Consider the following 23,262-nt stretch of genomic DNA (forward strand, 5'->3'; position numbering starts at 1 on the left):
ATAAACACATTGACAAAGAAGACAAAAGTTGAATTAAAATACAAAATAAATATACAGAAAGATCCAAAAAGACTGTTATGATCATGAACCATGGATCCAGCTTTAGGGAGACATATTGTCCTGATTACTAAATTCAGTTAAGTCTCAGTTTATTTCATTTTCACATGGGACCTGCTTCAGCCAATGGCTGTTCTTCAGCTGGTCCGTGTCGATAAAAAACAAAAACAAAAAACCCGCATACATCAATAGGCCCTACATGCAAAAACATTCTGCAATAACAAGAGAAATAAGACATACAAACAAAGCCAAGAATATAATACATTGATAACAATACAAAGAAAACTAACAAATCTTACCCTCCCCCGTCCATTTATTGCAAATTAGAATATTCATATATCTGTATTTATTTCCTATCTATCAAATATATTTAATGAACAGAAAATTGGACGCCATTTCAGTCCGACACCTAAACAAGCATCTTTAATCCTGCCAATGACTTCTTTTTCGAGTTCACAGGAAGCTGATGCCATTGCCTAATTCCCCTATTGGATATAGGCGCCGTTTCGTGAAGTTTTCACGAGGTTTTGGTAGTTCCGAATTCTTATGTTTTCTTAAACCACAATAAAATTGTCTGCATACAAAATATTTCATAAACTCACCAGGCATCATCTTATACATGGTATATAAAACATATTCATCTCTCCGGATTGACAGTTTATCAATCTTTAAACACTCTTATACTTCGCGACGAGGAAATCTCCTTTCGACTTTCAATTGAGGATCACCCTTGATGCCCTATATAAGTTGTAACTTTTCTAAACATTCTTTACCATCATTCCGCCATATCATGCTACAGCAGTCATACCTGTTTTTATTACAGATTTATAGCATGTTATAGCAGTTTCTTGTGTAACATACGGTCTTAATCTTTTCAATAATCGATATGCTTATCCCAATTCAAATTGTCATCAATGTCAACTCCAGTGAGTGCCGCGTTTAAGTGAAACATTCTGAATACAAAATTTGGAGTCGGCCTGATTTCTTTCTTTGTTCTAATCAAAAAGAATTCACATTAATTTTTTTTTCACATTCAAGGCATGTCTGTTCCTTTTCAACCATGAATCAATAGACACTCATTGTATGAGTCAGTCAGTGTCTAGGGATTTGCGCTGGCATGAAAAAGACAAGTGTTATCAGCGTAAATGACGTTTTACATGAGTTCAAACACGAAGGTAGATCGTTTACACAGATAACAGTGGACCAAGGTTTAGACCCGCTTGGTACTCCGTATAGCATCATCGATTCTGTGAGCTGGCATGAATCCCGTTAACACAAGTATTACTGGATCCGGTTAGCTAAATAGCTGCAGAACCACGGTATATTGTAGGATCGAACTGTCCTGTCCAGTAAGCCTTAGCTTTATCATTCAAATGAATGGAATGATCGACTGTGTCAAAGGCTTTCTTTAGGTCGAGTGTCGCCACTCAAACTAAATTAGAACACCCTTGTCTTAGCTATCCAGCCATCTTCCGTGATAGCGATGTCATGGAAGAATGTTTCGATCTGAAGCCGGGTTTACTGTAAAAGTGGAAATTTTCGCGGTGTTGAAATTTTCGCGCATTTCGCGCAACCCAAACTAGCGCGAAAGTAACAGCACGCGAATATTTTTGCTCGCCATTATGTTCCAGTAGTTGATGTCTTGATTCCGCGGAATTAAAAACACGCGAAACTCTTCTTACCCCGCCGATCGCGAAAAATTAGTCGGGCAAAAATATCCACTTTTACAGCATTACATGTTGAGATATTTTCCTGATTCAGATAAGTGTAAAGTTAATTCAACAGTAAGTTTTCAACAATTGTAGCGGTCACTGAAAGAATGATGTTGGTCTATGACTACTAATATGATATCACATTTCTTGCCTGATTTGAATACTGGAATAACACGACACTGATTTTCCATTGCAAAAGGACGACTCCTAGCTTACTACAAAAAGTTTATAATAGCTTCAAGAGGTTCAACAAGTTTATTCACGATTGTTTTGCAGATCATGTCAGGTGTGTTATCAGGCCAGCAGGCTTTCTTTTCTTCTAAACTATTTATACCTATAAACCTTGAGAACTTGATGTTCTCGAACTTGATCAAAAACAAAACTTGATGGGCGTCTTATAATTGTTCATTTCGACCAACAGGGGGCGCAATATTACTTTTGAACTTCACATCCTATTTCTGTAGAATGAGAATTTACACAATCAGCAATTCCAGGTTTATCGACGATATCAACATTATCATTTTCAATTTTAGATATTTTCACAGAATCATATCATTTTTCTGCCATTTATAATACTTCAATGATTTCCAAATATCACCTAATATCACTACTTCCATACTACGGGGTAATGTGATATTTCTTGGCTTGACGAATATATACAGTTAACCTCATTTATTTCTATAGCATCTCCAGTCATCAGCGTCGTTTTGCTCTTGTTGTTTTTTTCGTTCCTTTGTCAGATCAGTAACGAGATACCATTTTTGATCCAAGGCGATTCTTTTTTCCTAATACGATGTTTTCTGCTTTAATCATACAAGTGCATGTCTGTTAGGAATACATGAAAGTGTACTTTCAGAAGAATCACAGACATTGGTTACACTGCTCATATAATAGTTGTACAATTGTAATTCTTCCAACGATATGGCAGCAGCATCTTCCATACGTTTTTTCAACATCAATTTTACTTTTTTGATATTTCTCCCAATTTTGTGCTTATTATACATTTATTTTCTTTATGCATAGCTGCCTTTTACCTGTGGTAAAGTAAACGAGATAATGATCAGTGAAAGATATCTCAATAACATTTGCATGTCCTTTTTTCTCGCTTATGAGTCCAAATTAAGTGTATTGCTGACGAAAACATCAACGGTAACCCGGTTGGGGGAAGTGATAAGTTGATGAAAATCAAACATTTCCATTATTTCACACAAATGCTTCACACGAGAGGTTCTATCTGTGTTTAGAGCGTCACATTTCCTTTCTCCTTTATAGATTAATGCTTTCACTGTTTGATACATCAATTTTCTCTAACATTATTTGTCTGTCAACAATAATCATGGCTCGTGAATAAAGGGCGGTGAGTTAGCTCAGTCGGTAGCTCGTCTGCCCCGTGTACGATCCAAAGGACCCCGGTTCGATTCCCGGGTCCCACTGAGCAATGTTGTGTGTAATCATACCACTTCTCTGTCAGTGAGTCAAATGTGCACAAATTTGTCATGCAAATCTATGGACAGGTAACTGTTGCTGCATGCAGTAGGTTAAATGACCTATGTTGTGAAAAATGCATGTTGATTTGACTTGATTCATGATACCCTCAACACCATTCATATAGCGTAGCTAAGTGCACACGTTCCATAGATTATTTTATATTATTTTATATTTTTCTTCTTTTTTTCAGATAACTTAGATACGCAAAAAAAAAAAACCCTTCTAAACCAATATCCTGCTTGTGAACTAATCTGTCAATCACTGCTAAACTACTGTGCCCCGTTTCTTAAAAAAAAATGATATGCTAGCAACTCTTGCTGGAATGGCAATTGTCATGGTAACGACAAGAATCCAGCTTCCTGATTGGTAAGTTGTCGTTCCAGCAAGAGTTGCTATCCTATCGCCTTTTATGAAATGGGGCCTGGTATAAAGATACCGAAAGGCACGTTCCCCCAGATCGAGCGCAACTTGCATGTTCCCCTAAGATGTCTTTTGTTAGTCATATTAGTAACATGGAAACATGCAAGTTTATTATACCCAGTCGAGAGGAAGGTGCATTTCAATGCCTTGTCTTAAACATGTCAGTACTTAAGCAATGATAAAATTGGCTGATGAGGTCATGAGCAGAATATTGATGTGGAAAGGGGTGTTGTTTTTTTATGGCCGTATACAAGCAATCTGAAGAAAAATAGTAGAAAAATTATGAAGAAATATAGGGAATGTATCTAGATATTCCTTTTGTCAAACAAGTGATGTTGAGTGTATTAACATGCATTTGCATTTCATAGGCTCTTTAAGGTGATTCAAATTTGAACAAATAACACACAATATTGCGTCCTGCTTAAACCTGACTGATATCTCACAGGTAAAATATGGGTAATACATTTCATTGTTTGCGCACTGGAGAGAGATCAGGAGCTGTTTAGTCCGTCGTTCGATGTCATTTTTTATTCATCATCACATATACTCGCCGGTCTTCTGATGTATTGACCTTAAAGAAGACACCTTAATAAGACTATTTATGTTTCCTTATCATTATTTTCCAGTCAATCACATGCTTCACTATACAATTACATAAACAAGTGCAACTAAATCTAAAGGAAAGTACGCCTAGCAGTTAACAGGAATTATTTTTACAGACTCTTTCCATTATCAATTGTACATTTAACGATAGTTGTTATCAAGTTGTTTGTGCTTTTTTGAACGTCATCTCGCAACCTACGCAACGCCAAGTGATTTGGACTGAAGAGGAAGATATTGTTTGTGACGTTGAGGTCTGCATTGACGGTATACATAGTAAGTACATTTCTATCAACTCACAAATTGCCCAATTACAAAAACTACAAAACCACGCTGCGCGTGTCGTTTCTGTGTCAAGCAAACGCAGTCACATCAGCCCTATAATCCTAAAGAGTCTTCATTGGTTGCCTGCAAAGGAGCGTATCAGGTTAGGTGTCTAAGGGGGAATGCGTGTTATAGCAAAATCAGTCCGTCCTTAACGGGTTAAGCGTCTTACCCCATCTTACCCACTCTATTTTTGGGAACAAATCAAGAGCAAGTTAGGAACAGGCACAATATTGTTCATGCGTGCAAAAAAAAAATGAACCAAAGCCATGAGTCAAATATTGAACAAGGATATCAAATAAATCATGTCTACGTACAAAAGTCAGATATCAGAGCCCATAATTTTCCATAATTTCTACAAACATTGCGGTTGCCGTGAAGCCGCTTTCTCGAGTCTCCAAATTCCTTAGATTGGAAATCAATCTAGTTATATGAGACTGTGGTTAGGGACAAATCCAAAATTAGACTTAAGGATTGGTGATTAGATTAACTTCGAAATCTATCAGATTGAGATTTTCAATCTAATTTTGGATTTGTCCCTCATCTAAATCTAAGGAATTTAGAGAGTTCAAGTCAAATAAAATGCTCCTTATCGGCCCCAAGCTTCACATTAGCCATCATGTCAACCGCATTCCTTATGCCGCCAAAATCACTGCAAGCAGTGGTGTTGTAGCCATGGATACCGCACAGACTGGAATCCCGACATTGTTCGTTGTATTTACGATGACACTCCTTCCTGTAGCACATTAGCATTTGTAAAGAAACGGACGTTGAGACAGCTGGTGATGATTAGATGAACGGACCATAATGGGTGATGACAGTCTGTTTTAGAATCTCCCAAATTGCTGCAATAATGCAGCGAAATTAATTTGAATTTGTGTTCCTAAAAGAATAAAAACCGATATTGGTGTACATTTTAGTTGGTATTAGGCGTAAAGATTCGTAAATGAATGACACACGCCTTTAAATTAAAACAACAACAACAACAACAACAACAACAACAACAGCAAAAATTACGGAATCTGAAAATTCAGTCAATTCTATTGCATATATACGTTCGACACTTCTAGCTGGGACTCCGATGGACACGTGGAAGGCAGTATTGCTTCAAAGGAGCAACGTCACGGCAACATTTCGAAAGCACATTATTATTATCATTTCCAATTTTCTTAATATTTTTCATTGGATATCAAAATATCAACTTTGTAGACAGTCTGTTGTATACTGAACTACTGAAAAAAGAATTCAGATAAATGTATGGAAATTGTACAGGTATGAGTATTCAAACCCTTTACTTTATTTTGAAACTTTGACAGAATATTCGCCGATACCATAGAATTATTGCAGACAGCACATCACCCAGTGACCAGCAGTCGATGAGCTCAGCCTTGCCCAGAAATAATCCATTTGAATACCAGATTTTGTAAGAGCTTTATGCAAATATAATTATTGTATTGCATTGTACGTTTATTTGCGCTGGCACGCCTGTGCGGGTATACGTGTGACCAGGGTTATACGTAGGAGTGAATGATACATATACATGTATACAGATATATATATATATATATATATATATATATATATATGAATATATATATATATATATATATATATGAATATATATGTATTATATATGAATATATATATATATATATATGAATATATGTATATATATATATATGTATATATATATATATATAGTATGTTTACATTTCGACTTTCTTTCATCTCTCTCTCTCTCTCCCAACGTAGAAAAAATCAATTTGTATATCTATAAAACCGTATCTTTATGTGCGCAGGCATGCTTGTGTGCCTATTGTGTGACCAGTGCCATAACATAAACACCTATACATCACACACATACACACACACACACACACACACACACACACACCACAGAAAGTCAGAAGTCATATATACATTAAATAAAAAATATATATATATATGTATATATATATATATGTATGTGTGTGTGTGTGTGTGTTTGTGTGTTTCGATGTGTGTATTTTGATGTAAAGAATCTAAACTGATATCCTCAGGATCATAATTACCAGATTTTTTTAGATTCATTGACGTTTACCCACGAACATTCCACGTGACGCTGAAGGGACTCTGAAATGTGAAAAAGAAAACAAAAAACGACAGGGCAATAGTCGCCTTTCATCGCATTTTCTTTAAGTGCAAAGAAGCTATATTATTCAATTCTTCTAAATGCTACATGTTTCCTGCGACCGACATGACGATTTACGAGTTGATAGTTTTCGAATTACATGTATATTTCATGTTCTATTTTATTGTGGCCTAAGGCATGTTCATGGAACGTTTAATTTTACGTAATATTCAAGTTGACCTACATAACTATAGTTAAGTCAGGCAGAAGAGATGATTCATTCATTTCACTCTCACTTTTCTCCCAAAAAAACAAAACATAGAGTAAATCAGGAATTATATCATAAGTATGTATACATTAGAAGTTATGTTTAGAGGGGGAAAAGAGAAATGAGAGGTCCACTAAAAAGCAATGCTTGTAGATTGTGAACCACTCAAGAGTTTCTTCAAAGATACTGACTGTAATTATACATAACACAAAAATGCTGAATGGAAGACAGAATGGAACAAACAACAGAGACACAACGTGACATGATTAAACGGAGGGCGATACGATTGAAAGGAATGGGAATCATAGGAATGATAGAAGTTTCATCTCAATTTCACTTGGAATAAGAAAAATGGGGAATTTGAGAATCTCACATGTTTTCGTCACATATAATGACATTGGTCGCAACCGCATTAACTTGCCAATTGACTGAGATTATGATGTCATGTACACACAATTCTTTCCAGCGATCACGCACAAATTTATCATAAAGATTATGATTTTTGTGAATATTCAGCAACAACAATACCACCCTACCCATAAAAAGGGTCTCATATTGTGGGCTACTACCTTTTGCAACGACTGCAAAACTTTGATGGGAAGGATGTAAGATTTTTGGTCTTTTTTTCCTTCCTGTAAATACAGGAAATCTAGTAAAATATGTGTGAAATTCAATTGATGCTCATCAATGTACGAATTATAGTCATCCTGAACATAATTAGATAATGATAATAAATCTATGGTCTTCGGACAACAAAACAAGCGTTTGATAAACGCCTACTAGTATATTATGCTGAACTATAGACATGAGTAATCGTTTCACCATATTTTTTTCTTTGCTATCATTTGCAAATGATTGAGTTGTCAAACGACAAGAAAAAGTGGGTTTCTGATTTGCTCCAATAACATTGGGACAAGAAATATTGTGCTAGTGTAAAATGTTTTATTGCTTTATCTATTTACGCTGTACATAGAGGCCTATGTACCTGGCTGTCTCGTAACACGATACACATGAACTAAGTAGTGTCTGCTACGAAGACGAGAAATGCGTATACGAACCTTCAACTTTAACGGTAATCGTCATAAAGCGATCCTCCATTGCAATAAAGACACCAACAGACATGCCCACCACAAGAGTCACGGCCACAAAAAGCCAGTTTAGTGATGATCGATAAAATGGAGTCTTCATGATAGTAGCAAGAGTTTCCATTCTTCCGTTTCGAGAAATATCATAACAACGGTGTTGTAGAGACAGCAATATTCAGAGTTGGAAACCCGCGTCCTTGACTGGAAGAGTCAACCAGCTTCTTTAGCACGAGCGTGTTACCGCAATGTAAAAGACCCTTCTCTGAAATAGAATATTCCATTCGTGTCACTGATGTCCGACAGATGTTGCAGTATAAGCCAGTTCAGAGATAGCTCATGTGCACATGGGTATATACAAATGACCTTTCATTTTTCTCAATTGGTTATAGGCACTTCACTCATTCAAAGCCATATATTGTATGAGTTTGCCCAGCATGCAATTTATCATTAAACTTGTTCATTGTGCTGTATTGAATACATTATTTTTTTTTTGTCCTCCGCCAAGGTAGGAGGTTATATTTTCGGTGCTTCGTCAAATTTTGATTCTGGTTCCACCCCCTTTGCAAACAATAAAAAAATTTTGAGCGTGACTTTGATAAGCGAGGGCCATGATGACCAAGACTTTTCCTTTATGTTTCTGTGTATGTCTGAGTTTGTATTCGCGCTTTAAATAGGAGTGTGTAACTCACCATTGTCACTGTGTTTGCATGCGTTCATTTACAAAACGATGATGTGTATAAGTTCAGCTGGTGCCATCATCACCCCCCCCCCCCCTATGTCACTATTTATACGGCTATGCTCGATCGTTCCCTCCCTTTGGAAGCATTCCCTATCTGTGGGTTGCCAAAACCTCTTTATGTGCTTTGGAGACTCCCTCCCCGTTAAAAAAATTATATAGTAATGGCATTGATTGAATTTTTGTTTTCTGCTTAATTCAGCACACTGCTCGATACGCCCTCTGTCTGGCTCGGCATCTTTAATAGACAACCCCGGCTCATTGTAGGTTTGAGGTATATGAAGAAAGTATGCTCAAAGCTCGAGATCGAAAAATTCGGGTCTTGCATCTTTCGTTTTGTCATACACTGTAATAGCATCACTCATACCATCAGTAGCAGTATCAGGATTTGATTCATCCCCTACATACCTGTCCTCCACTAAGTTACGTTGCAGTCTATTGAATCAGTATATAGGACATAAATGCGTACGCGTGCGGTGCCCTGAACGAGCCATAAAGTTAAACGTGACATATGAATTGAACCAAGCTGTTTGCTTTTTTTTTAGATTAATTTTTGATTTATAGTCTTTTCTCGATGACAATTTGCCTTTGTTTATTTGTTTGTTTGTTTGTTTACGCCAGCGTCAATGTTAAGTGAGTTGTCGTGGATCCGAGAAGTATAGTATATCAACAAATTGTTGGGTCACATAACCAAACATTTCGTAGACTTCAGTGTCATGTTTCACGAAAGAGGCCAGACGTCACCTTAAATGTTCGAGTAGACCATGTCTGCACTTTAACCGAAAATTTTCATGGTTTGTCCATTTTACAGTACGCAGGCGCATGTCGTAGGATATCCCACTGTACTTCGAGCATCTTCTGCCTGAAATAGCAGGCCGTACATTGATTCTTCGTTCGTATAAACGAATCTTTCCTAACGACTGCACAGGCCAGGAAGATTGAATCGCTCTTTAAATGATTGATTGAGGTGTACTGACCAAGAGGAATGTTGTGATTTTAGTGAGCGTAAGTCTGACGCCTCTTATAAATGGAAATTTCATCCACAAAAATAACAAAATGTATCGCTTTTCTGCAACATCAAAATAGCTCATGACCTAGGTCCTACAGATGACATGTAATGTTAGATTGTAATGATATATATTTTCGTATCTCGGTGTCACAAGAGACTATGCACTTTCCATGCATTAAAAGGATATGAAGATTTGTCACTCTATATCGTTTACTATCGTACCATTTTATTTTTTCCCTTTGTAGAGTTGTCGTCTAGCCAGGGTGTACATATGATAATCAAAGATTTACGAAATAGTTTCTTTTTTTTTCACTGAGCGTATTAGCTTTCCTTCGTTGTTTCGTCAACATAAAATAAGCTGATTATTTGGGCAAGCTTCCAATCTAATACCTAACCATTATCTAGGACACGATTTCCTTGTATGTTGTCACGCTTCGATTCTCTGTGACGTCACACATTGAGGCCTCCAATCGCAATGTCAAACACTGATCCAAAGAACATACAGTGTCAGCCATGAATAGGTCTAGAACGGAATAAAGGGTAAAGTCCCTTTAGGCCTTTATGCAGGCGTCACACTCTCCCGAAATTGAGCAAAGATGGACACAAAAAAAGGAAATTTTCAAATTCGACTCCGATCGCATGAACATCGGGTCATTCGTGAGGGCGTCTTAAAGCCATCGTAATAATTATGACCGCCAGTGGTGCTTCCCAGACTGATAACAAAAGATCGTACCTGCTTAATTAAGCTGTTTATTCACGTTTGATCAAGTTCGGGGCCAGCTTGAAAATTCCATACTCGTATTGCCATCTTTTGTCAACTTCGGGACAGTGTGACGCCAGCCATACCAACAGATTGCTCGAAGACCTTGCGAAGGTCCATTTTGCCCACCGTACATAGTCATCGTACTCAACGTCGTGTAGCCATCGTGTGGCCATTGTGTGTCCTTCGGATGTTCTTCGGATGCACTTTTGAATTCACAACTTTTGAATTCACTTTTAGAAATGCACAATCACTTAACACAGGCCTATATCTGTGCGGTTCAGATGCCATCGTGTGAACATTGCCAGCATCGTACTTGCTTCGGCACTTAGAAGACTTCGCACGAAAGTCCTACAACACAAAAACGTTCCCCTTTCAACCAAACTCAAGGTGTACAACGCAGTTGTCATGTCATCACTGCTCTTCGGCTGCGGAACATGGAAACATGGACTGTACCGCAGGCATACCAAAAAGCTGGAACAGTTCCCCATGCGCTCTCTACAGTCCACCATGCATATTCGATGGCAAGATCGTACTACAAACCAAGAGCTCCTGGACAGAGCCAGGACATCAAGCATTGAAGCCAAAATCCTCCAAGCTCAACTTCGATGGTCCGGTCATGTCATCCGCATGGAAGAGTCAAGAATCCCTCGTGAGCTCCTCTATAGCGAGCTGTCGCACGACAATCGCAATCAAGGCCGTCCCAAGAAACGTTATAAAGACAATTTCAAGGCCAACCTCAAATGGGCGCATTTACAACCCCGTGAACTTGAGACAGCTGCTGTAGACAGATATCGATGGCGAACCTTAACAAGGAAGGCTGTAATTGCCTTTGAAGATAGCCGCCGCCAACGCCTTGCAGCTGCTCGAGGGAGGCGGCATCAAGCTGCATCTATACGTTAATCTGAAAGCATAAACTCCCTATACAGTATACCTAAAATGTTCGTTAATTCGAAAATGAAATAAGGTTTGTTTATCCGAAAATAAAACGAAAGTGCGTACTATAACGAGTCTTTGGAATTAGTAACCTTAATTCGGTTTCTGATTAACGAACCGTCGGATTAATGAATCATTTGTCATTTCTAATCAACGAACCTTCGAAATTACTGACCTGATTTCATTTTTGAATTAACGAACTTTCAGAATACCAGACTGTTAACCGTTTGGTAACACCCTTTAAAAAAGACCCAAAATGCAACACTAACATTGACCTTTTCACACCAACACTTTTTGACCCCCCCCCCCCGTATTAACGGGGTCACCCCACTAGACCGACACCCACGAGTCATACAGCCCACGAGTTCGACACTTAAAACAGGTCCAGGAGTCGTACAGCTCACGAGTCATACAGCCCATGAGTTCGACACTATAGGTAAACGAGTTCGACAGATCTATACAACACGGGGCTTAATGTGTCAGTCTTGTGGGCCTTGTTAGCTTAGTGTCGAACTCATGGGCTGTATGACTCGTCAGCTGTATAACTCGTGGGCAGTATGACTCGTGAGTGTCGGTCTCGTGACGTGCTCCATTTAAACAGCCTTTGCGATACTCGTGCACGTGTCTACATGCGCATGTGTGCGTGCGTTTGTGTGTGCGTGTGAGTATTAATTGATATGAGTAAACCTTAATTGCCGTGTACCTTGTGAGGATGAACATTGCTATCTGCCCAGGTACCATACGGCGACTCAGACTTTATCCTTATCATCCAATGATTGGAACAAATCAACAGCAGCATAATTATCATAGCTGATGAATCTTCTCACAGTATGCAATACCACCGGTGTACTAGGAGCTTAAACGTACGCCTCTGCCAGTAGATTTGTGCATCATTTGCTATTAAAGTCAGAAGTGTTGAAAGGTAGCCGCAGTTTAGCAGGTGATGGTCCTTTGAGAATAATCGGTGAGTATTTCGACTATTTTTCGTATTTTTCCTTTGGCATTAAGCCTGAATTTGCAAAGTTTATTTGTTGACAATTCCTAATTGGCTTCATACGTATAAAATCATTGTATTCCATTTAGTTTTTTCCCCTTCTCCTCGTTCTTCGCCTTAATGTCATATTTGCATTAAAAAGAAATATTATCAAAATCACCACCGTCACGCTGTAAACTGTTCGAATATTTGTACCGCCTAATTTTACAGCACTGTCAAAAGCTATATCACACACAATATGCTCTGTCTTACAGAAAAAATAACATCCCACGGTTAAGGTGCCCTAGCTTTTCTCGCTTTTAGCTCATCGAAGCCTAATGCTCAAGTTAGGTATTGCTATAATTCATCGGTCGGCGTCCGTCCTGCATGGTGCGTCATCCGTTTTACATTTTCAGCCTTTTCCTTAAACCCCCATGACGGATTTTTACCTAACTTGGCAGGTAGCATTCCTTGCTATTTCTATTCGAATAAAAAAAAACCAATAGGCTAAGAACATAATACACCCAAATTTAATCTAAACATGTACCATTAAAGTATTTGAAAACTATATATATATATATATATATATACGAATATATGAGATAAAAAACAAAACTGGAACAAAGTTCATGCTGTATTCACCAACGGTTTATTTCTGCACACAAATTTTCGAGCGACTCGCTCTTTCTCAAGTGTTGATCAACACTTGATCAACACTTTAATCAACACTTAATCAACACTAAGCAGACACGTCTGCTTAGCAGACAATAACATGAATAAAGTTGAAGAAGACCGAAGGTCGAAAGCTTCCCACCAGCTGGCTTCCTGCAACATCTTTTGTCATTATTACATTGTCTCGACTATATATTTATATATATCTATCTACATATCTATATATATATATATATATATATATATATACATATATATATATACATTATATATAATTAGAAATATATATATATATATATATATATATATGGATGTGTTTGTGTATAGCATATCGTAGACAGAAGTTATTTTAATACAAGTAAATATAACGTATTATTATCCATACAGAGGATTTTTAGAGCCCAAATACAAGTGTTATTTTGTCGACGCACCTCATAACCTCCAACCCACTTAAAAAGTTTGTTGAACTCGACCAATATTTTTTGCCGAGGCGACCAATATTTAAAATATTGGACGGCAAGAGGGGGATTCCCCAAAGTTTTTATAAACTGCACCGTGATTGGTTGAGATATATACGAGATAACCTGAAATATGAAGTAAAAACGTCTGTGATTGGTCAATCACGAATTAACTAGAATATCATTTCTTCTAAAATTCTGTGTTCATGCAAACAAATTTCATATATCAATCAGTTGAAATTGTTTTTTACACAATTTTTCAAAATATCACTTTCATAACAGGAAGTTAAATTTAGGTTTGATGAAAATAAGTTGCCTTTTTTGTGCATGCAGGCGCAAGGCGACGAATGATCTGCAGCTCTGCATGCTCAGCGCTATACTGCTAGATAGCCCGCGCGCGATATACAAATACATGTAGCCGGCCGCCGCTTGCATTTGCATGCGCGATAATGCATAATCGATACTGTACCGCGACGTGTACGTATACACTATACAGTAGGACTACTAATTGTAGTAGCCTAATTCGATCTTTCACGATCTACGGTAGATGTGACGTGAATTGTTTCTCAGATCTCGGATACAAATACATCTAATTCTGGTCAAAATTAGCTAGATCTCGGTCTAACAGTAACATGACGGCTACCTTGGATACATAGATCACTGTTTTATCAGAGACTGAAGTGGATTAACTTGCACTGAAGAGTGTAGGCCTACATCAACATACCATACCCCATGTCAGGATCACTACACAGTAGGAGACCACACAGCACTCGGAGTCGGAGACAGAAAGGGTAGGCCTAAGTGAAAACATTCTTCGCTAAAATCCTCTGTAGGATAATAATGATGATATTGAATGTCCTATTTTCGATTAATACAAGGAAATATTGGACTCGCTAAGCAAAATATTGGACTCGTCTTCGACTCGTCCAATATTTGTGCATAGCTCGTCCAATATTTCCTTGTATTAATCTCAAGGCCATCCAATATTATATAATTATTCAATTCTGTCTCGTTTATTGCGCGAGCGCTTGCTGAATGCGCAAACGCTTGCATATAGTGCGCGTCATTTTGTTACATTTCACAAGCGCGCAAACATCTTGCTAGTTGTTCGTTTCATACGCAGTTTTAGGGGCTTCCCCTTTTCAGCGCTGGGATGGGACTGCCGAGTCAACTTCAAAGACGAGTAGAAGCCGGGTAATTTTGTGCAGTTCATGGTTGCTCTACTTGATTGTATAGATGATAATAATCATATTGGATGGCCTTGATTCATGGAATACCAGGGAATATTGCACTCGTTAGGGTCAATATTGCACTCATCTTCGATTCTTGCAATATTGGCCCTAACTCGTGCAATATTCCCTTGTATCCCATTCATAGCCATCCAATATAATATAATTACTGTACGGACATTGTTCATATTCAATAACACGGAATTATAAGTTTCATCTGTCGTAAAATTGGTGATGATAGCCAGAATAAAATTTAGTAGATGATAATGACCGCCATGTGTATCCAGGGCATTGTCAGCAAACACAATTCTCAATAGTTTGGGATGATGGTTTGTAGAGTTGTTGCTTTCAAACAAATAAAAGGATTCAGCTTTTTGTAGGCTTAGATTTTATTCTTCCTCTAATTTTCTTTTTCTTTAGCAGATCTTGACCCTTTTCGCGTTTCATCTATTTTCAATCACTACCTGAAATATTTTTAAAAGCACGAATTTCATTTCGTTTCACTGCTCAGCATAGATGATTTGGTTGTATCAATGAAGAAAAGAAAATGTCCAATAAAACAACACGACATTACCTCTGCCCTGCAGACATCCAGATCAGCACACAGCACATCGTCATCAACGGAAAATGGCGCTTCCCGATATCTTATCATCTTTCAAGGAGAGCGCCCTCCTGGCAGCGGTTGCTGCTCTAGCAATCACGTGGTACATACGAACATTCTGGGTCCATGTTACCGACAAGCTGCCGCCAGGGCCCTGCAGAAAGCCTTCCCCTTTCCACTTCATCGGCCGACTTTTCTCCTTTCAAAATTTCCTGCAACGGATCATGAGTATTAACAAAGAGTAAGTAATTACGCTTCACTGATGTATATATATATATATATATATATCAAATCCCAAACCTTTATTCCTTCATAAAGGAAATGGCAAATATGTTATGCAGATTGAGTACATTAACATAATCTAGAACTTAAAAAAAGACACACACACGACGTTGTTTTATACATACACATGTACGCATACAACGCACACTCATTATTATGAATACACAAACTTGAATAATTTTTGAATATTTAGGAACGAGCAGACGTACAGTGCCATAGAAGATGGAACACATTATTGCTTTTAGCAAAAAAAAAAAAGCATGGGGATTTTGTCTTCCGTCACAGCATAAGACAAATGACACTCATTTCCACGAGAAGAATCTTAAAAATAAGCATCAAATTAGCGCCGTAAAGGTTGACATGGATGATTTTCTTCACTTTTTTTGCTATGAACGAAGCATTTATAGAATGTGACTAGAACTCGATCCTATAAGGTGTGATGTGTCAATGGCAAGCCAAATGTCCCATTAATAGAAAACTCGATTTATCGCCCTATAAACGAATGCAACGTTTATCAAATTTACCCCAAAAATGACTTTTTAGACATACGGGATACTTGGCTGGCCATAATGTGGCTGCTTCTTTCAATCCAATTTACAAGGTACGGAGACATTGCTTTCCTGCATGAAGGAGGTCAGAGACTCGTGTTTATCTCAAGCCCATCTCTAGTCGACGAAGTACTGGTCAAGCAAGCAAACCTGACTTCCGGTCGCCCAAAGCTTCCGCTCTTCAAAAACATCATGGACCATACCAAAGGTCGAGATAGCTCAATTGCTCTATCTGTGCATACGTGGCTATCAATAAATCGATCTTTTATTACATTCTGCAGTTATTTCATTTGACACATCATCTATCCATGGTTAAGGCAGGCTTGGGACAGTTTTTACATTTCATTTATTTGGCCATTAGTTTTGCAAAGATAGGAATTTTGTAAGAGAAATGTGGCTATCACGGTCAAGAAATGTTTTGTTTCCATTTAACGGATTTACAAACATGAATGTTTTTATAAGTAGTACAATCATTTATGAATTTATAAATAAATGTATATTTCTCTTACCCGTTAACTTTTCACATTATTTTCAGCTAATGCATGTTTATCTATACTCTTGGTATTTCATATATTTATTTATTCATGGTTTGAAAAACAACTACCATGGCAGCCTAACAAGGCCGAATTGAGGTAGTTTACACAGTAATACAACATACACATTGCTGATAAAAAAAAAAAAAACATAAATTACAGAACAGATATAATCATATAATGACATTATAGCATTGCTTATTCATTTCACAACTCAATTTCTAAAACACAGATATAACATTAAAAACAGTCAGACATTAAAACGTTCATGATATTGTGATACCAATAAAAACGGATACAATTTCACTCTTAAACACACTCGACATTTCACCACTCACATGCAGCGTATACCTCCCTTTGGCAAAAACTTTGGTACATGCATCACATATTTTCATACACCCGCGCAAGCATACACATTACTCCGCGTTGCATATCGTAACCCAAATATTTAACGAAAGGGTAATTATGTAATTTATACGTAAACGAATACCGGCGTTATGGACACACTTGCATCTACACTCAAGCTGACAATGCATGCTTGTACCTTCCTTTTTTCGCTCTTTTAGAGTGTGTCTATACTCATACATGTACACTGTAAAAACATCGGTGTTAGATTTAACACCATGGGTGTTAAATCTAACACCGATCAAACTTCAATAGAGGACCACACCCACAGAAGTTGAGAATGCACTGTGATGGTGTTGAAAAGTGTTCACCTGACACTTCGTGGTGTTAATTTGACACTGTACCTGGTGTTATCTTGACACTGTACTGGTGTTAATTAAAAAATGACACCACATGGTGTTGATTTGATATTTGTTGGTGTTAATACCAATGGTTTAACACCCGTCCAGCTTCAATAAGAGACCACACCAGCTGGTGTTACTGTGGTGTAAATTTATTTTCACATTTTTTCAAAAATCTAGTATTTTAATGTAAAATTCTTGATCGTCTTGTTTAAATTAAAAATCAACAAGAAGTGCAGTTACTAAGAAACTCTTCAAAAAACAGTTTTATATTTGGAAATGACACCCGTAGGTGTTAATTTAACACCATAAATGAGCACCAAAAATTTAACACCAGCTCGGTGTTCACTATTTAACACCGGGCTTTTTGCAGTGTATTATGATGTGGACTAGTGCACATGAACACACATACTAGGGGCTTGACACACGCTCGCACGCATGCGTAAAAGCATACGCTAGTGTTCACACACGCATTATTATATACATTCACAGGGTTATACCTTAAAAGATGGACAAACACATTCAAGTACGCGACTTTAGACCTGGCCAGTATAATAAGAGACAAAAAAAAAACAAGATAGCAAACTTGAAGAGAAAGAGAGAGAGAAGAAGGATGAAGTCTCTGATCCATGACACATAACACGAAGGGATTCCCATTTCAGGTAAGGGCCCGGTCACACCGCCCGAACTTTGTTGGAGCGTTCCTTGAACGGTAGGGAGAGGGGGCCGAATTTCGACAACCCTCGTCACCGCGCACAAAATGGGGAAAAAAAAATCGAAAACACGGGCGTTGCCTTAGCGGTGCACCGCTGAAGCCGGCGTTGCTTTAGCGTTGGTTTAACGGTAGCGAGCGATAGCTAGCGTTGGTTTAGCAGTGACGTGAGCGTTGATAGAGCAGCGTTCTGCGCATGCGGACGTTGTCTCGGCGGTGGTTTAAAGTTGGTTTAGCGGCATACCGCTTTTGACTACGGAGCTGAACGGATCGCTTTGATAGAAGTTCTGATAGATTTTTGATAGAAGTCGATAGTTGAAGTTCATCATGCCACGTGAACAAAAGAAGAGGAAGGCTGGAGAAGGAAAGGCAGCAGCTTCCAAGAAGATCATTACTGAGCAGGCAGCTTCTTCTCTCTCTTCTCCTTCTGTCAACAACTTGTTGCAATCTGAGGAGGTTCTGATTCTGCTGCTGGACTAGTGCACCAATCACAGCAAGTCTCTCAGCATCCATGGTAGTACAGTTTTACTGTAACTTTGTGCAAATTCGATATGTAATGAGGTCTGCACTCAACGGCAGCTCGATTCCAAATGGGCTCCTGGTCCATTTCTCCCCGTATTTATAGCCAAATTCTGGTCCCGCTCCGACACCTCCATACCAACGCTTCAACGTCTGACACAACAGCAATCCCGTGTCCGCTCGTAAAACGCTTACAACCGCTCCACCAAAGTTTATGCAAGGTTTAATCACCGCCCGAGCAAAGCTGGCGAAGCAGCGTTGGTCCAGCGTTCAAGATTTCTGCGTTGGCTCAGCGAACCCAAGTGTCCACGAACTTGCGTCTAGCGGTGCCAAACTTTGACTGGGCGTTGTTGGAGCGGTTGTGAACTTTGCCGGAGCGGAAAATTGCCCGCTCCTCACCGCTCGCAATATTTTGTGCAGCTCAAAATTTTCGGAGCGGTAGGAGGGACCATCAGCGGTGGCCGAGCGTATACGGCGTTGCCTTAACGGGGGCCAACTTCTGTTAAACGGTGGTGAACGGTTACGAGCGGTGATGATTTTTTTTATCGCTCCAGGAACGCTCCATCAAAGTTCTTGCGGTGTGACCGGGCCTTAAGTGTTTGACTGCGATCGTGTGGTCGACATGGTCAAACGCTTTGGAGAAATCGGTGATCAAAACTGATGAGGCTTGTTTAGGGCGATCAGCGTTTGAATGCAGGGTATGAAGAATGTCTATTAAGCAATGCGTTGTCGAGGTCCCTTTCATATTGCCGAATTGGACTCTGTCCACGTTTGGCATCATTGCTGCCAAGGTGTGTTGCGCAATGAAATGTTCTGCCACTTTTGAAAAGTGATCTGTTAAAGCGATTGGGCGTAAATTCTCGATTGATGGCGGTGACGATTTGGGTAGCGGTGCGACAATCGCTCTTTTCCATTTCAGGGGAACACTTTGTTGTTTATACGATGTATTGAGTAGATGCGTGAGCGGTTTTGCTAGCTCGTACGAAAAAGTTCTGATGAATTTCGCCGTTATTCCATCTGGACCATATGCTTTCTTTGTATTCATCTTGTTCAGCTGTTGGTACACTTTCCACGGTTCAATGGTATATCGATATAACGTCAGAGTTTGCCTTTACAAAGATGCATTTCACACCAGCAGTATTACATATACGCAATCACGGCAATAGTACAGGAAGGCTTGGGGCTGCTTATGACGGAGGGATAGCATGGATAGGGTGAAGAAGGGACATTTCTATATTGCAGAAAAGTTATACGGACTTGTAATAGCGTAGGAATGTACAGTCAAACTTGCCTTGGGGATCTCCTCTCTGTGACGACCCATCTGTCTATAACGACCTCTCTTTTCATTTCCCTTGGATGACCTCAATAAATATGTTTGTCTGTATTTTAAACATGCCTGTATATTGCCTGTGGCTGCGGTCAGACATAATTAGGTGACCCGTGTGAGATAACTATCCCTTCTGCTTCTGTGGGAAATCTTAATCTCTTTGGGTGTCCATCATTTTGTTCTGTCTTTTTGTGCGAACTTTGAGTATCGATTACCTCATAATTTGATAATTTGTGGCTGATACTTTGCGCTGTCTTATATGATTGGATGACGGAACCAAATCTAACGTTTGGCTGAAAAGAACACTGACGCTATAATTTATTGGGAGATTCGTTTTCAATTATATATTGCGTATGGACAAAACCTGTAGATAATCGTGCGCAGGATAGGCTACTGGCATTAACTGATCTGGAATCCTAATTCGTCTAAAGCATCACAGATACTATACCCACTAATGTTCTACCGACACACAAACACAAAAATTAGGCACAAAAGCAGAAAGCGTCGACGTAAATCTGACATTCATTTAAATTAAACTTTTACATGGTACAAGTGGTATGGAAAGCATTTGATGACAATAAATGCGAAATATCTTTGCAATTTACAAAGTGCATGCTTGATGCGTGGAATGTCTGCATCATTACTCAGTACACAAATATTACATACACAATTAATTACTGGCACACAAGCACAAAACCCAGACAAGAAAGAGCGTCGACCTAAACTAGACATTAATGGATATTTGAAAATTTGCAAGGTAGGCAAGACACTTCAAAATGACAATGAAAGCGAAGTCTCACTCATCACTCATTTATGCAATCAACATGATTACACCCACAGATGGTTTTAGGAACCGACGCAGGAACAAACTTCAGACATGAAGCATAGAACGCTCGCGTATAGATCTGATGATCTGATGACTTAATTGATACTTGACTTTTTACATGGTAGGCAAGGCATTTGATGACTATAAATACAAAATATTTCCGTTAATATTTTTCTTCCATTTTTGATATGTTCAATGTTTTAATCTTCACTCACTTAAAATAATAAATACAACCGCACAAACGAAACCCAGACATGAAAATATAAAGCTTCGAAGTTAATCTAATATTACTGAATATTTGAAATTTTACGTGGTATACACATTATACGAGGCATTTCATGCTGACAATTATTACGTTGATCGATGCAACACGCGGAGTGCCAAGCAGCCACCAAAGTCTGTTTCCAAGGGGATTGATGCCGTAGAGAGGGTTGACATGAATCTGACGGCAATAAAGTACAGTCAGCTCCAAGTAAGTCGACTGCGCATAAGTCGAATAATCACCTAAGTCGATGAGAATTAACCCTCACTTTCACATTCAAAGCCTCACGTGTTATTATTTTGTACAAGTCGATTTTTGTTAGTCGACTTATCGCTTATTCGATCAAATTCCGATGACAGTTTCAATAAAAAGTCATTAAATTCGTACCCCAAGTCGAACTTTACTGAAAAAAAGTAATCAATAGCCGCTGTCACACTAGTACAAAATTTCTTGACGTTTACACTCAAAAACACTTCGCGAAATTTGCTCGTTCATTCACAAATCCAAAATTCACAAATTCAACATTTCCACAGCGCCATGATATCTTTTCAGGTATGATGAGCGCTTTAGGAGAGTCTATCATTATCATTATTATTATTATCATTATCATTATTATTATCATTATTATCATTATTGTTATTATCATCGTCATCATCATTATCATCATCATTGTTATCATTGCCACCATTAAATAGGGTAATTGCCCTAGACCCATGTTATTCTTTGCATGGACCAATAATGAATACAGAGTTGTATTTAATCTCCTTCCATTGACGTAGGTGGCGTAGTTTTCAGCGAGGGCGACGTCTGGTCTGACACTCGCCGCTTTGTTCTGACGACTCTGCGTCACTTCGGGATGGGAAAAAAGGTCATTGCCAATGAAACCAAGGGAGAGGCGACGCTGCTCGTCCAAGAGTTTGCTGCTAAAGATCGTCTTTCCTTTAACCCCGCAAGGTTAGTTAATCGTGCTGTCTGCAACGTCATCGCCCGAATCACTGTTGGGCGAAGATTCGAGGATTCCGACGATAAAGTAGGAAACGTCATTTCCAGCATCAACACCATATTCGGAAGTGACATTGTATTGCTCCCCGATGCGCCACTCTTCTTATTGAAGAAAGAGCGCTGTGCCGTTACGCACGTCCGAGATTTCCTCAACACGGAGATTAAGCAACATGAAGAAACATTCGATGGAGATTACCTGCGAGATTTGGTCGATATGTTTCTTGCAGAGGAGAAAAAACAAACAGCGGACAGCAAGAAGACCCTTCCCAGTAAGGAACACATTTGGAAGCCGCTTTTTGACGTTTTTGTGGCCGGAACCGACACAACCTCGATGTCGATAACATAGGCAATTCTTTTCTTGGCTGGTTTACCGAGCTGTCAAGAAAAGGTTAGTACTGGTTGTCAAAGGAAATTAGATAATAATGTGCAAATTGTCTTTTACTGATTGGATGTCAGTTTGAAAATGATGAGACACATTTCACAAAGAGAATAAGAAATGTGGGGAAAATGTTCAAAAATTGTTACCTCACCTGATCTGGTCTAACCACAAAAATATCAAGATATATCCTGCCATCATGATGTACGTAAGTCTATCTCTGTCCATGGGTCACGGGACGGTGGGGCGGGGGTTCGGGGCACGTCACACACACAAACACACACACTTTCACGCGCACTCGGTTCTCAAAAGAAAAGGAGGAAAACCTGACTTTCTGACGGTGGGGGAATGTTGCACCTTCGCCCCCCCCCCTCCATACACACACACACACACACACACACACACACACACACACACTATTGTCTCTTTAAGAGAGGGAGAGAGAGAGAGAGAGAGAGAGAGAGAGAAATTGAGAAAATGGGGGGGGGGGGGGGAGAAGAAAACTGAGTTTCCGGGTGCACATCGCAAGTTTGATACCCACAAATCATACAACCCATACTCACGAGTCATACAGCCCATGAGTTCGACAATAAGCAAACAAGGCCCACGTATGAGATCGATACATTAAATCCTGTGCTGCAATGTTGAACAGCTCGTGGGCTGTTTTTGTCTATAGTGTCGAACTCATGGG

At 38.9% G+C, this 23,262-nt stretch overlaps 2 protein-coding genes across 2 annotated transcripts; both read left to right on the top strand.

Moving 5' to 3' along the window:
• The first annotated feature begins 10,977 nt into the window (after window positions 1-10,977).
• Window positions 10,978-11,472, top strand: LOC139709062 (uncharacterized). The gene has a single exon (XM_071621028.1). It carries the CDS (start codon window positions 10,978-10,980, stop codon window positions 11,470-11,472), a length of 495 nt encoding a protein of 164 aa, XP_071477129.1.
• A 3,992-nt stretch (window positions 11,473-15,464) lies between these two features.
• LOC139709063 (cytochrome P450 2H2-like) lies at window positions 15,465-22,541 on the top strand. The gene is made up of 3 exons (XM_071621029.1): window positions 15,465-15,679; window positions 16,322-16,476; window positions 21,973-22,541. The coding sequence occupies exons 1-3, from the start codon at window positions 15,465-15,467 to the stop codon at window positions 22,539-22,541; spliced, it is 939 nt and encodes a 312-aa protein (XP_071477130.1).
• The last annotated feature ends 721 nt before the right edge of the window (window positions 22,542-23,262 follow it).

Source organism: Diadema antillarum, unplaced genomic scaffold (genome assembly GCF_040938485.1).
Source record: "Diadema antillarum isolate AM-2024a unplaced genomic scaffold, OU_Dant_1.0 seq00001402_RagTag, whole genome shotgun sequence".
NCBI lineage: Eukaryota > Metazoa > Echinodermata > Echinoidea > Diadematoida > Diadematidae > Diadema > Diadema antillarum.

Excerpts from the sequence above, each read along its gene's own strand:
- LOC139709062 (XM_071621028.1), top strand. The coding sequence starts at position 10,978 with ATGTCATCACTGCTCTTCGGCTGCGGAACATGGAAACATGGACTGTAC.
- LOC139709063 (XM_071621029.1), top strand. The coding sequence starts at position 15,465 with ATGGCGCTTCCCGATATCTTATCATCTTTCAAGGAGAGCGCCCTCCTG. Across the intron at positions 15,680-16,321 it reads ATCATGAGTATTAACAAAGA|GTACGGAGACATTGCTTTCC; the intron begins GTAAGTAATTAC and ends CCAATTTACAAG. Across the intron at positions 16,477-21,972 it reads CATCATGGACCATACCAAAG|GTGGCGTAGTTTTCAGCGAG; the intron begins GTCGAGATAGCT and ends CCATTGACGTAG.